The 14990-nt window shown below is 41.1% G+C and overlaps 2 protein-coding genes across 2 annotated transcripts; both read right to left on the reverse strand.

Annotated features, from left to right (window-relative positions):
* Positions 1-4305: 4305 nt before the first annotated feature.
* Positions 4306-6774, reverse strand: LOC128754421 (ATP synthase subunit d, mitochondrial-like). Its single transcript, XM_053857026.1, has 6 exons — positions 6695-6774; positions 5599-5726; positions 5264-5360; positions 4795-4866; positions 4586-4648; positions 4306-4489 (listed from the first exon to the last, which is right to left on the reverse strand). Exons 2-6 carry the CDS (start codon positions 5718-5720, stop codon positions 4358-4360), a joined length of 486 nt encoding a protein of 161 aa, XP_053713001.1. The 5' UTR covers positions 5721-5726; positions 6695-6774; the 3' UTR covers positions 4306-4357.
* A 1606-nt stretch (positions 6775-8380) lies between these two features.
* On the reverse strand, positions 8381-9610 carry LOC128754547 (homeobox protein MSH-C-like). The gene is made up of 2 exons (XM_053857251.1): positions 9205-9610; positions 8381-8960 (listed from the first exon to the last, which is right to left on the reverse strand). Exons 1-2 carry the CDS (start codon positions 9608-9610, stop codon positions 8554-8556), a joined length of 813 nt encoding a protein of 270 aa, XP_053713226.1. The 3' UTR covers positions 8381-8553.
* Positions 9611-14990: the final 5380 nt, after the last annotated feature.

Consider the following 14990-nt stretch of genomic DNA (forward strand, 5'->3'; position numbering starts at 1 on the left):
GAGGACAAGTGGCATTCAATGAACTGGATCCCATTCGCTGGAAGGTCATAGCTTGGGTTTAAATCTCAAACAGAGGTTTGCGAAAGAGAGTCGGCTGGCAACATAACAGCTTGACGTATAGAGGAATTCTTGCACCCCATTCCGGACCACCATTACAACCATCACAGTGCTTCAAGATAGGCCATTTTATGTAGAAAGTCTGGGATGTTTCCATATCTTCTGAGATGTATGGATGCAGTGCATCAACCTAGTGCGGCCCGGGGGCCATATGCAGCCCTTTGCCTGTGTTTTTGCGGCCTTCATGAGGCCAGGCTAAAACTATACAACTGATAAGTTGTCATTTTCTGTCATTTTTTTTCCTGTTTCTGTTTTAACCAGTACTAGTTCAACAGTAAATACAACACAGTCATGACAAAAACTTCTTTTAGTTTGTCAATTTAGTATTTTCCTCAAAATTTGTGGAAAGAAAATTCAAAACATATTGTAAAATGAATTGCCTTTTCATCTTCGATGTTTGGTCCATAGTTTTATGATGATAGCTATTCAAATAAAATGCATATAAAATGATTTTCATTGGCTTCATGCCATATTTACATTACTTAATATCCTTGCTTCCATTGAACATTTTATGGTTCATTTCGGGCTTGTTACTTAAGATTTTTTTACATTTCCCAGTCATTGCCACCTTTCTTTTGGCATGATGGCCCCTCACAACAGTCAGAGTTTAGAATGTGGCCCTTTAGCAAATTTAACTGCTCACCTCTGACCTAGTGGGAGACCTCTGTTTCACTTTTTTCTCAAGGCACCTTTAGACTTCATGATCTGGTGTGACTGTAATGGCTTGGTTTATTTAAAACGTAATTACTATGTACTTTTAAATGATAAAAAAAAAAAAAAAAATCAACGTTATTTCATTATAATGAGCACCAGTTATTAACAGATTAACCAGCATTCAACTTTGCTCAATAGATGAACGAGCTTGGTGGTTTCGGCTTCAAAAAGGAACTGCATGCTGAAGTAAATGCAGTTTTGGTTCTTTGTGGTCAATAGAAAACATGCAAAGCAGTGAAGACAATAGACTTAGTTGATCTTCACAGTAAGTTATTAATGTTTGTGACCATGTGATCTTGTTTTTTTTTTTTTTTAATGTGCATGTGCTAAGCCACTATCGCAAGACATATAGAAGCAGTTTGACCTTGTCTATAGAGTTCAATTGAGGATCCTCAAATTAAATAGTCATTTCTTCATGGATTTGTTCGCCCTTTGTTATGGAAAAACCTTCCTGCTGATAATCAACTGCCATTGTTCGTTTTTAAATGCCAAATGCAATGAGTGCTGTTATTAAATATTAGTGGTATTCCTATATGAATAAGAGAAGATAATAAGAGTTCAACTTGAGCAGGGGCCTCAAACCTGCGTCCGCAGGGCCATTTGTGGATCCTGAATATAGCTTTTTGTGGCCTGCCACTGGGTGCACAAATTTTAGCCTGGGAGTGGCCCCCACAGTGGACCCACTCTTTAGCCAAAGTGAGATGTTCAGGAAACACTGCATAGGTGAATTCCAACGGATGATTTTTTTTTTCACCTTTATTACAGGGCAATAACATGTTTACCATATTTACCACATCTGATTTTGACAATGCGACCAAGACCATGCCAAACATTTCGGTGGAGACTTGTGATCTTATTTAAAGGGGCCTGTTCCTTGGCATTTGGCTCAAACTCACCAAGGCCTTGCTTCTCGTGGCACCCAGTCAATTGAATTTGAGGCCCTTAAACTAGAAGGTTCTAACTTAGTTGCACTGCCATGAGAAGCTGCAACAGAAACTACTCTCTGATCATACTATGCTTTGACCTTGACCCAAATTTGTCTACATTAACAGAATAGTCACCTTGTTTAGCTGCTACTCCAATAATAACATGGGAATAGAAGAGGATAATATGGTCAAAAAAATCCATAAAAACAAAGTTCAGCATTAAATTTGACAAATTACTGTATATGGACAAAATGTCATAACTCTATCTGGCTATTTCAATATTGCCAATGGGTCTGTCAGAACTTGGAAGTTTGAATATCATTGGCTCAACAACAACAAGTACGAAACAAGGTATGTGGTAATGCGCTTGCTTACTGTTGGAGCTTATACACACAGGATCTAGAATGTAGCAGAGAGGGTGAATTTTAGGTTAATAACTGAGACGCAGTATTTGATTTGACAATATTTGATGAAAAAAATAATTAGAAGAAAGATCAACACTGATAAGGCGACAGCAGGCTCTTTCTTGTTCAATACTTATCAGCATGGCGTGTGCACAGCTGACAGGGAGCAGATGAAGTAAGCAGATTGTGATGTTGAGTGGAACACAGAGGCTCCCTCTGGCCATCCTGTGCACTAATGCACTTTTAAATCTATAACATCAGAGGCTGAGAGAGGAAGCTGGTGCACTGGAGAGACTCGACGTGGATGGTGTCAGGTTCCATGAGGTAACCCTGCTATGTCATAACCAGCAATAGAGAAGGAAGTGTTTGGTTCGATCCCTAGATGCATATTACAACAATGAGAGGAGGCAGAAGACGACAAGGAAATGAAATAAACATAAAATCCTAACCTAGCTTACATTTGCAGAGGTCATTCCCCAACATGTTGACTCTCACAAATGAAGCAGCAGATGACCTCCTGCCACCGAGCTGTGCCTCTCTCACTCTCTCTCTGCAAACATACGTCCATTGTTTTCTATGGACAACAAAGCCAGTGTTGAGCCACCAACCAGAACCAACTACCAATGTGGAGGATACCAATATCTGGACTGACATTGCTGCAAGTCAAAAACAAAATGAATAAATAAATCACCAGGATATTGAAACAGTTGCTTCTTATCATTACATTTTACTGTTCAATTGGGCAAACCAGTATTAAGCCTGTAACTGGATAAATATGTAGAGTATACATGTGCTGAAACTATCTATCTTGAGGTCGCCTTGGCTTCGGGGTTCGAAACGTGTTCATTCCAAACGCAAAACTAATGTGAGTAACTCATCTATTACAGCTCCCACACTGGTCAACTTGATGGACCATTCAAAAATACTTGACACTATGTTGGGGGTTGACTTTCTGACCGCTGGTTATGTCGTTAGCACACGACAAATCCTTGAACACGCGAATACATTTCACATGTCAAAACCCAAACACTGAAATCAATGTGATAGGTGTTTGACGCAGAGCATAGCATTAGCAGGCTAACAAAACATAGAATAAACAGGGGTGTAGCCAAATACGTGATTTGGTTTGGGGGTTTTAACGAATGGGGGAACCTCGAGGGATGCTTTAGCACCGTAATAGAAACAGGAATATACGATTTCAACGCGCAATATCAACGGCTAACATCATTTCTGTAACCAGAGTGCACAGAGCTGGCTGTCCCATCCAAGGACGCAATTCCGCGGAGCTAACGGTTTCCAAACCGAGTATGTCAGCGGTGGCTGGACGGTTTTGGACGCCAAACCTACCCCTGTTTATGGTGCACTAGAACACTAGAAATCCGAACACGAGCAAGTGGATGACCTCAGCGGGTCTCCCTGGCTTAGCTCCAGTTGTTGACACCAGGGAATCAGTTCTCGATTTGACCGGCGGTAACGCAACGAGGGACCGACACAGCCAGTGAAAATACGCAACAAGGGCACAAATAACATATCACTCACATACGTAGCTGCATTTTAAAAGGAGGAGTTTTACCTGAGCGTACGGACTCCCGTGAAAGCGTCCTGTCAAAGAGCAGCTATCGGAAATGATCCGGACCGAAGAGCCCCCCTCCAGCCAATCAATAAGCGAGGGGCTGGAGTTGGTGACCAATCGGAATCCAGCACTGACTAAGACCCTCCTCTTCTGCAAATAACTGTCATCAGTCCAATGTAGGATTAGAGCGAAAGATGCTACATTGATTTTACTGCAGTGACTTTACGTGGCTGAGAGAAGGGTCTGCAGCTGTGTCTGAATCGCCCTGCCAGGGCTTTTACACACACATATTAAAGCTAATTTGGCCGATCCCATCCAATCAATGTAGTTCCTACAAGCACAATGAAGTCCATTCCATTTAAAAACAACACATCTGTTGTGTAATTTTGCCAAAGATTTATGTGAGAAGCACGTGACAGTTCATGCAAGGATACAAAAAAACACTGCACATTATCAATGTATCAGAAGTCGAACTTACCTTCAAGAAACTAATTTTGTTTGCTAAATCAGGAACAACGTTGCCCCCTGGTGGAAAAAATGCTAGTAGTGCTGAATAAAGAACGGAAACGTGTTCAACTTAAAATACATAGTTTTTATTTTGAGGTGAATGTTCAGGAAGAAGATTACAGATCCGCAATGGGTTTGTGGGGCCAGTATGGATGCTTGACCTTGTCAAGCTTGGTCTCAGGGAAGGTGTTGTTGAAATCCTCAACTGTCATCTGATCGAAGGGGATCATGTTGTGGAACTTTTCCAACTTGCGGGGGGGAGAAAAAAAAAAAAAGTAATGCTCAGCATTAAGCAGCACAAATTGAAATCAATAACTTGAATGAATAAATGGAACAACTCTCACCTCCTTCTCATAACCAGCAACACGGGCCTTGGAGCCTTCAATATATTCCACTGCGTTTTTGTTCTGTTAGGAGACAGAGTCTAATTATGGTTCCTTTGTAGAGATAAATGCTGAGAAAAATATCACCCCAAATTCATGTTCAACTTCACTCAACATTAAGGCAGAGATGAAAAGAACAAAAAAATTGTAGTTTCAACTGCTGAACTTACTGCATCCACCTCCATTGCATTGATAGCACTGGTCTGTGTGTCCACAGGCATGGGGATCTGAAGCGCTTTGAACTGTGGATAAAACATGTGTCACATTAAAGAAGACCTTATCTTCACAATAGAGTTAAATGTGGTGAGTTCTAGGCCCAGAATCATGTCAGAAAATCCCTAGACTGTAATTCAGTCATGCTTATTTCCAGGGATACCCGACACCAGCATCAATACTCGCACCTTGGCTTATTTCGCTGTACTGGTCGAATACGCGCTCATGACAGCACTTGATATAACACAAGAAACTCAACAGTTGCCACAGTTAATTCGATTAGATCCACCTGTGCGTCCGCCCCCACTGAGATTGCAGATGCACGTTTTCAAGCAGCTGCTACTGGGTGATTCTTTTTCATGATCATAATTTTAAATGTGCGTTTGTCATGTAGAATTTCTGTAACATAGTGAATGAATACTTCACCTTCTTCTCAAATTCATCGACCATGCCGGCCTTTGCAACTGCACTTCTGTAATAGTTCCAGTCCAGAGCAGCAGGAGTCTCAGGCAGGGAGGCGAGCCTAAAGGACCAAGATAGTTTATAATTCTTGGTAAAGATGCAATACAGAGTGGTTGGAGGGGAAAGAGGTAACTGGACTAGGCTCTAGCACTTAGGCATCATGGCCTGCCAAGACCAAACACAAGTATAGTTGTGAAATTTAAATCACCCACACTCCACTGGGTGTTGTAAGCTGTGTACAAAGAGCAATAAAAACAGTGACACAATGGTTGGGTGTTTCAATCAAAAGTGGAACTTACTTGGCAGAGATGGCGTCAGTGCGGGTCTTCAGAGCATTGAACATGCCCCTTTGGTTGGGTGGTATACGCTCAGCAAACGCCAGCCAGTCAATGGCTTTCAGGGCTACACGACGACCAGCCATCTTTTCCTTGAAAGAAAATAAACAGTTCATAGTCCTTTATGACCTCTACTGCAAGAAAACAAATCTAAAGAATACATTCCCACAAACACGTTCTCACAAGTGACATGTACTGTTATGAAATGCTTTAGTTGCTTTAAGTGTGGCTGACGGTAAACACGCAAGTGATGTAGAAACATTGAGACGTAAAAAAATACTGCAGACATCTTTTAAAAATAATCTCTGCATCAAGGTTCAGGTTCAGGTTCAGGTGACAGTTTAAGAGTGCAAAATAGTAACGTGTATACGAGACATGCAAATACAGGTATAGTCAGTTATGCAATTATTTAGTTTGCCTGTTAAAATGTTGCATTGACTTTCATCTGATTCAGCTTTACTGACTCTAGAGCAGGGGGTTTAAACAGAACCACAGAGGGCAGGTGCAAGGTTTTGTCTCAACCGATCAAGAGCGCACAGTTTTGGTCTGAAGCGTCTGAAGGCTGTAGTGAGTGGATTTGCCAATCTGCCATTGCTTATTTTGTTTAAGCAAAACCATTCAACCACAGCAGCGCTTTGTTGATCAAATGGAGATCCCGGTTGGCGAGTGTAAACCTACAAGTGTGGAGTGAACAAGCTAAGCAAGCTTAATTCCGGAGAGGCCGACAGAGCGACATAACGGTCTTAACGTTGCTAAACAAAAACAAGTGTGCAGTTGCTCAAAAATGATCCCCTGAATGCATGTTAAACTTGAATAGGATCAAGCCGCAGTAAGAAATGACACTTGTCCATTTTACTTCACGTTAGCTAGCGCAGCTAGCCTGCTAGCCAAGGTCAGCATAATCCCCGTGTCATTTAGGGACCTACATTGCAGACAGATGCAGTAAACACTTCACTTCACCTTGCACTTTTAGATTCGATGCTAACTGTTGCATATATTTACTTGAAACTTGGCTTACCAACTGTTCTATTATTATAAAGCTGCCCAGTGCTATACTCACCTCGCTGTTTCAGAAGAGTCCTCGGTGACAGAAAGCAGCAGCGGAAGTACTTCTTCTTCAGATCTGGTCTCGCGTCAGAGCTCCACCCCTCCGTGGTTATTACTGCCATCTAGCGGGACGGACTTTTAACTACATTTCAAGGCGCAGCTCCCACACTCCGCTTTTCTTCTTTTCTTTTTAATGAAGAAGAACGTGAATGTGGTCTCTAATCTCACAGTGTTGTAATTAGAAAACAGTGCAGTTTTGTGATTTATTTATCCATTAAAATACCACATTTACCTATTATTTAATATTCACTATAGGCCCAATACTGGTAAATCAAACACTTAAAAGCAGAGCTTTTACTCTGCTCTCTTTAATTTCTCATGCTTAAATCGCGGTTTTCAAATTCAAATTTTCAAAACATTTTATTTGATCGCGAGTAACCAACCAGTATCTTAAAACATAAGCCTCTATTTGTCACCAATTAACCTTATTAAAAAGAGATCTGATGTAAAAATATATCTGCATGTTAAAATCATTTCCGTTAACCATTTTAACTGACATGGTTGTTGCCATTGGTTCTGTGTCACTATTTTTATTTTATTTTATTGTATCCACCTTATTGTGGAACGCAGTTTGTCACTTAAATGAATAGTTTCTGGACGCGTTGGTCTTTCATTCTCCTCCAAAACTGACGCATCATGTCCACATATACGGAATGAGATTAATTTTCAATTTTAAGGTTAAAAGATAATAAACCGCCATGAAATAGGATTAACATATGGACGTGAGAATAGCCAATGCCCTCCAATATAATAATAAAGGCTACATTTTGTGCGTTACAAATTCAAGATAAATTCCGATGAATGAAACTTATAGTTAAACGTTCACTTCAGAAAACTGTCACCAGCTAAAATCAATGAAAAATAAAGGAAATAACGTATAAATATCATCATATCAAAATGTTTGAGTCGACCTCAACAATTTAAAAGACTGAATTTTCAACACCAATACACCATTGAATTGTCAACATTTAAGCATTCTCAGCTCAGATAAAGATTCTATGCTTGAAATATGCTGAATGTACGGTTTTGATTCGACGCAAAACAAGAAACAACGCAGTCATGTTGTTTGATTCGCATCGCTGTTACAGCGAACGTATGCTTGCTTGCCTACTTAATGCATTAACAACGTAGTGCTAGACATACAATTTCTTACATGCAAATTCATTTTGGCTTCACTCAATTATGTATATTTAATGCTCATAAATTCCGCTGCAGCAAGCTTTTTTTTAAATACTAATAAAATATCTGAGGAAGGAAACAACAAAAAAGAAGAGTGTGTAATGTTTATTTACTAAAAAAAAAAACTTTTTACACGGAAATGGAAATTGAGACAGAAGATGTACACAGTACAGATACACAGATATTTAATAAATACCAGCTCAACGCTCCTCTTCAATCGAGGACGCAGTTTATTTCATCAGAACTACAAATGATATTTACATTTACAGCAAAATATCTCAAAAAATATCTTCAATCGCTTCTTAAAGTTAGAAACATCTATTGTGTTTTATTTTTGTAATATTCGCCCGCATGTTTGCAACATCCAAAAAAAGGCAGGGACTTTAGTGAAGGAATCAAGAGCAGGTGGAGAAACGCTAAGGCACTGACGTCTGTTAAGTACTTTTCTGTTCGCCCTGCTTCGTTAGATTATTGCTTGGATTAAAACACGTTAAGGCATGAGGGGGTGGAGGGGGTCCAAAATTCACCTTATTGCCTTCAGATGAGCGCGCACACAAATAACGGTCTGAGCTCTGGAGGTCAGTCATGTTAAAACAAAAGTGGTTTTGGTAGAAGTATGAGCGCACACCGCAACTAGGACAGGTAGTACATCCCGTAGGTGACAGGTCCACCGAACAGTCCAGGAACCGGCAAGCTGGGTCTGGGGACCGACGGCCCCCACGTTGGAGACCCCATCGGCGCTCCGAGGGGGAACGGCAGCGCGAAGGCGGACAGGACCGGCTTGGAGGCCAGTTTGAACTTCTCCAGTTCGGCCTCCTGTAGTCTCTTGGCTTTGGCCCGGCGGTTCTGGAACCAGATCTTCACCTGCGTCTCCGTCAGGTTGAGGGAGTTGGAGAACTCGGCTCTCTCCGCGATAGACAGGTACTGCTTTTGACGGAACTTGCGCTCCAGTGCCAGAAGCTGCGAGGTAGTGAAGGGAGTGCGAGGTTTCCTGTTGTTCTTGTGCTTCCTCAGAGCGCACGGAGAAGGGCTTGTGCTCCCTGGCGAGGAGGAGAGGAGGTTAGGACACCAAAAACACACTTTCAGTAATGGAATTCAATTTCAAAAAATACATTAAAGTCATGATTAAGTGTTACCGTTTTCTATTTTCCCTATTCAAAACAAACTATATACATATTTACTGGAAATCAAATTAAGTATGATGGAAATATATTTATCAATATTAAACAAATCTGAAAATAACGTATGCATACGTCATTGTGGACTTGAAAACTATGAACTTACTGTGAGGAGATGAAGTAAATGAAGAGTTCTGGAACCAAGTGCTCTGATCCTTCTCACTAAACTGCGGACTTTCCTCCCCAGAACTGGCAACGCCCGGCGAGGTCTCGGCGCACACCTTCCTCCCTGCGTAAAAAGTCCTCGTGGAGAAGTGCGCGTCCTGACCGACCGGAGAACTCGGCAGGACCACCGCCTCATCCGAGGCCGAGTAAGAAGTCCGACAGGGGGTCTTTTTGGAGATGAGCGACTCCACGCTGAACGGAAGGATGTTGTGGTGAACTTTGTATCCTTTCTCCGCGCTGACGCTCTGCGGTTCTTCTGCGTCTGTGTCCGTCTCCTCGTTCTGGCGAGGCTCTTGGGAAGGCGACCCTTGCGCTGGATTCATCGTGACACAGGGGGAAGGGGCCATGCACCTCGGTGGGCCCGTGCTGAGCGACTTGGGTCTCACGAGTGTCCAGTGCGCGTATCGGCGCTGTCAGTAGCTTTTAGGCACTGGATGGGGTGGACCCTAAAAGGGTGGAGGGGGCGGTGCCAACGCGGGGATCCGCACCAACCAGCGGCTGCGGTGGCACCGGCGACGCGTCGGAGCGGCGCGGTGATTGGCCCGCGCTCTTCCAAGAGAACATCAAGAGCCCATTGAAAGGAAGAAGTTAATCATACAGACCTCCTGCGGTGTGGAGCCATTGATGAAGCTCTCAAAGTAGCTCAGACCAATTTCAGCGCAATTAAGCAGTGGGGAGGACGCGCCTGACCATTTACATCCATTAGCCGGCCGCTATTCACGCAAAGACCGAGCAGGAGTCACATGTCAATATCAAAGTGAGGCTTTATTGGAGGATGAAATAAAAGAGCACGGAGAAGCTCTGATGTTGTTTTGCCAACGCACAAAACCGAAAGACTTGAAGACAAGATTGTTCTAATCCAAAAAACACTGTGGCAAATAGCAGATGGCACTGGAATTTCCCACTGAAACGTATTAAAGAAACATATTTGAGGTCTCCACTTTAGACAAGATGTTGCAGGTTTAAGACGCAAGTATGGATGGAAAGGGTATGTATTACCGAAATACAAATCTAAATCCAAACTACATATAAAAATACATATATAAATCCAAACCAAAATATATACATAATAAAATGATAAATATAAACATCCCGATAAAAACAAATCCTTTTGTCTCTCAATTCCAACATCACATCTGTACCGTGATGTTTGCATAGACACAATAAAGTATTTTCTTCATTCTAAAAAAAAAGTAGTGAAAGAAGTTAATATATTCAAATAAAACAAAGTGAGTTGACAATATTGTGACTGAATAAAAAAAAGACTATTATAAAAAAATCCTTTTGTAAAGTAATTTAATCCTATATTAAATTGTAGATTTAATATTTAGTAGAGGCGGTATGTGAGGTACAGTTATGCCACTTGAGTGAATGCTCAGAAATTGTCTGCATAGAGGTAAAACAATGGAATGTAATGAGAGAAAAGCACTGTGGCCGCAGAGAAATTGATTCGGGTGTTGGTCACAGAGCATTACAGCAATTTAAGGGCTGTCAGGAGGCTCACAAAGGCCTCCGTTCAGAGGCGACAGGCGTTTTCTCTCTGCAGGTCATACTATTTAATAAGCCAGACGAGTTGCGTTTGTGAGGCGCCAGGTTCCACTGGATCAAAAAGGAAGACACCTCGGGGAGAAAAAGGCGACAGTTAACTCTGCTTGTCCTTTAAGTGCGTTAGTTAGTGGCATATGTATTTCATCTTTCACACGACAGACGTTTACACACTGTTAAAGTTGAAGCAAAATTTCGCTGAATGCAACACAACAAACAGTACAAGCACTGAAGCTGATGTATTGTTATTGAGATCCATATTGATAGTATTAGAATAAAAGTTTTTGTTGTGTTACTGATATAAGTGCAACATTTGAAGAGGCTCGGACATCGCCACCATATGGCTTGGAGGATTCAATGCATTTAATCGCTTTTGCGCTTACTTGTCAGCTAGTTGATAAAATAAAATAAATAAATAATAATAAAAAAATATATTATATACAAATTTAAATTCTATTTTGCAAACATCATTGTGTGATACCACTACTAAAAGACTGTCATTTTTCCATTATTAAAAAAAATTATAATTACAATTATTTTTTATTAATTTATCTTTCTTTAGTTTCCACTTTGACCATTATGTTTTATTATTGGGTTATTTGTCAACAGCCATTTTTTTTTGTTGAAAGAGTAAAAAAAAAAGGAAAGAATAGATTATTATTTCTGATCTAGTTTGGTTACGGATATCAGACTATTGTATTGTTCTCCTGTTCCCTGCATTAATGTAATGTTGTATTAAAACAAGAAACGTTGATAAGTATTTTACTCCTTTCCAACCTTTTATACAATTCCATTCTCTTAGTGTGTTACATAAATCAGCAACACAACCCTCAACCCTGAACAGGACTAAGCTGTGGTTAACTGAAGATGTGTGTATCTGTAATAATTGTCTGTTCCCGGATATTTAACGCAATAGCCTACTTTCTTAACTGCATTACCATGAATTAGAAATGCAGCAGCTGTTCTGTCCCTCTTTTGTCTCACACTGGAACTTGAGCCCGGTGGCTCCCAGATAATGCTCCACATCAAATTAGTCGTCGTCACGGTTAATTGGCTAATTGGATTTGAGATTGAATAAATTGCCATCTGAACTGGGGGCCCAGGAACCAAGAATAATTGTGTTTTAAAGTCACTTGACTGGGGTGAAAACAAAGGCCAACAAAGGCAGCTCTCCTCAGTCCCCCTCAGGTGCAGAGCTCAGCTTCCTTCCAACAGGTTGGCGTTGCAATCCTGAGTCCATGGTTCATCTTGAGTGAGTCCTCGTGTGGCTGCTTGGCTTCCTGTCTGTCCGTCTCCTCACACACCAGGGCCCCTTGTCACCCACCTGGTTTGGGTTTGACTCTTCGGAAACATGTGCCCCCTTCCGTCCGATGATGCTGCGCGAGACAAGGCTGGGAATCAGCCGGCAGACTCACACAGAGTCCAACTCACTCACGGCCGTATCAATACACACTCCAAGTACAGTTTATCAGTCCTCCCCTGCAGCTTTGTTTGGTGTATTGACCCCTGCCCCTCCTCAACCCAACCCCAGAAGACATTTCTGTAACAGCATGCAGGCGGGCCAACCGTGTCAGAAGGTGTTAGTGAGTTTGAAAGCAGATCCCGTCCTTCAAGGTCAGCGCCAGCTTGATGGGAACTGGCACCAGAAATGAAAACGCTTTCACCTGAACGTTGAGAGCCCCTTCACAAACCTCTCACACTTCGTTGAATCCACTTTTCTGGGTGATAAAGTGCAGCTGCCAGAAAAGCAGACGCGTGACTTCTTTCCCACGTGAGGCGTATCACTTTAAAATAGCTTTTTAGTGACCTTATAAGTCATATTTGGAAAACCAGAGATTGTGGGATGCAGACCGAGTAGCTTCTATTGATAACTCACTCAACTTGCATTCAAATGAATGACCTCCATAAATATATTATTTGTTACAGTACATGAAATTGTGTTTAATCCACCTGAAAAAAAAAATCAGTGAGCAGCAACAAAGAAGTGTTTTGCTGTAACAGAGTTATTCGGACTCAACTAAATGAACCAGGTGTAATGGAAGTGTTCAAAAACAAAAAATCGAAAAGTCATAATTAAAGCACGAATGTTTCAGTGCCCATCGACTTCCGAACAAACTCCTGGCACAAAACTTATTTAGACTTAAATAATTGAGCTATACAAAAACAGCATCACTGAGTTTGTTGGTAACTTGGTTTCATTCCTGTTGTTCTTAGGGTGAACTTCCATTATGGTTGATGCGGTCTTGTTTGTCACTCTGTGTTAAAGTGTCGCCATTCAGTACTTCATCAGAGTGTCAGTTTAATTTCACTGAAAACGACTAACATCACTTAAAAAGATGTTGTTGTTTTTTTGGTGGGGACATTTTCATTCTCTGGTTGATGAGCTTGGAAAACCACAAATAGTACACAACATGACAGACACCGTGGGCTGGTTTTTGAAAAAGGACATTTTTTTTCACGTGTTGGACGACTTTTCCTACAAAAATGTCCAAATGCAAAGTGGCAACTGGGCACTGACGTAGAAAACAAACTCATTCATTCTCACCTTTTATCTTTTATAAGTGGAACAAGTCCCTTCAAATGAAATCAACTGGGAGGCATCTGAAACAGTCAGGAAAATATTTTGACCTTTTAATTTGAAACAACAAGTTGATCCAATTCCGACCAGCTTCCTCCCTGCATTTAAATTCTGGTTTGACATTTTATGCCAAGCCACTTCCTTCTGCGGTATCGCGGCGCCCCGACTGTTCGGTAAAGAGGGAAATATTTTCGCCCTGCTTAAGTGGGAGAAGCAAATTGCCTCCTTTTGGCTTTTTTTTGGACTGTAAAAAAGTAATTGGAGGACACAGACTCCAGATGAGCCTTGGCTTTTCAAGATGCAACGCAAACACGTTATTGACAGTGACCGAAGTCGATCTCACTTCATCATCTGGAGCATTGTTGGGAAGTGAAACCACAGGAGGTGAGAGTTGCTTGTGCTGTTTGGGTTTGCTGGTGTTCTGCCACGGATTCTCGAGGCAGCACTAGTGGGTAAATTAGGCTGTGGACCAGGAACTCTGCGGTCACATGCCCAGGAATGTTGCCACAATCTTGTCTGCAGCTGGAAGCCAAACAGCAACAAAGAGCATTTATGGATATCTATTTCTCCCTGTGTGACACCAGGAGTCAGGTGAAACACAATATTAGTCATTTTATTGTCAGACTCGTGGAAATAAGTGAGATTTATATTATTGTTCTGAGGAAAATATGACTTTATTTGCTGTTTGCATTGGAAAAAACAGTTTCTTACACAGCTGGCTTTTTTTATTCATAATGTCTATGCAGAAGAGCAGCAGCAAAGTGAGGCTTCTTAAGACAGTAGGGAGACCTGACATCATATATACAGAGAGGCGTCAGAGCTGAAGACACGGATAACATCGAAAACAACCGCATTAGAAATCATAGGGAGACATAGTGTGGCAGGCCAGACTCAAATGGATTTCACATGTAGAGAGGCGAGTCAGGAAACAAATAATGCTAGAGAAGGTGATACCACGGACGAGAAGAGGGGAAGACCCAGACCAGGAAGCAATGAAATCCATGCATGTGATCGAAGGAGGACAAGGTTGCTGTGTTATGGTGCTGTGGCATGTTTCAAACCCTGGCCTGCAGGTCCCACCAAGTCATTATCTGGGTCCCACCTGAGCCCAAGACAGAGAAAAAAACAGTTCAAATCCAAGTGCAGGGAAAACTAGACCACTTGCAAAGGCTGATATCACAAGCTATCCAGCGTTCAAGACATGGAATTGGGGATTATAAATGTCAAGAATTAAGATGGAAAATCCCTAAAAGGTTGGGGGAAATTTAAGATATTATATTATGTTAGTAACATTGTTTTTTGCAAACAAAATAGTTTATTAATTATTTCATTTTCAAATATGTTTCAATGCCTGCACAAATTCATTCAAATCAAAATATTATTTGTATTATTTATTTGTTATCTTTCATTACTATTAGTAGTATTATTTATTTATGTTTTTATTTATTTATGTTTCTGAGTGTATCAGAGACACCTTGAGTCAGATTTAAACTGAGGAACCTGATGCTGATTTTATATATTTTATTGGAGTTATGATGAACTTTCTTTAGACATCAAAATCAGTAACTTCTTTTTCAATCATCAAATGTCATTGGGAAAATGAA

This window comes from Synchiropus splendidus, chromosome 2, assembly GCF_027744825.2.
Source record: "Synchiropus splendidus isolate RoL2022-P1 chromosome 2, RoL_Sspl_1.0, whole genome shotgun sequence".
NCBI classification, from domain to species: domain Eukaryota; kingdom Metazoa; phylum Chordata; class Actinopteri; order Syngnathiformes; family Callionymidae; genus Synchiropus; species Synchiropus splendidus.

What these genes read in the sequence shown, in the direction of transcription:
- LOC128754421 (XM_053857026.1), bottom strand. Translation starts at nt 5,720, where the DNA reads ATGGCTGGTCGTCGTGTAGCCCTGAAAGCCATTGACTGGCTGGCGTTT. An exon ending in TCGATGAATTTGAGAAGAAG is followed by an intron (nt 4,867 to 5,263) that starts GTGAAGTATTCA and finishes TTTTATCCACAG; the next exon opens with TTCAAAGCGCTTCAGATCCC. An exon ending in TTGCTGGTTATGAGAAGGAG is followed by an intron (nt 4,490 to 4,585) that starts GTGAGAGTTGTT and finishes CCCCCCCGCAAG; the next exon opens with TTGGAAAAGTTCCACAACAT.
- LOC128754547 (XM_053857251.1), bottom strand. Translation starts at nt 9,610, where the DNA reads ATGGCCCCTTCCCCCTGTGTCACGATGAATCCAGCGCAAGGGTCGCCT. An exon ending in ATTTACTTCATCTCCTCACA is followed by an intron (nt 8,961 to 9,204) that starts GTAAGTTCATAG and finishes CCTCCTCGCCAG; the next exon opens with GGAGCACAAGCCCTTCTCCG.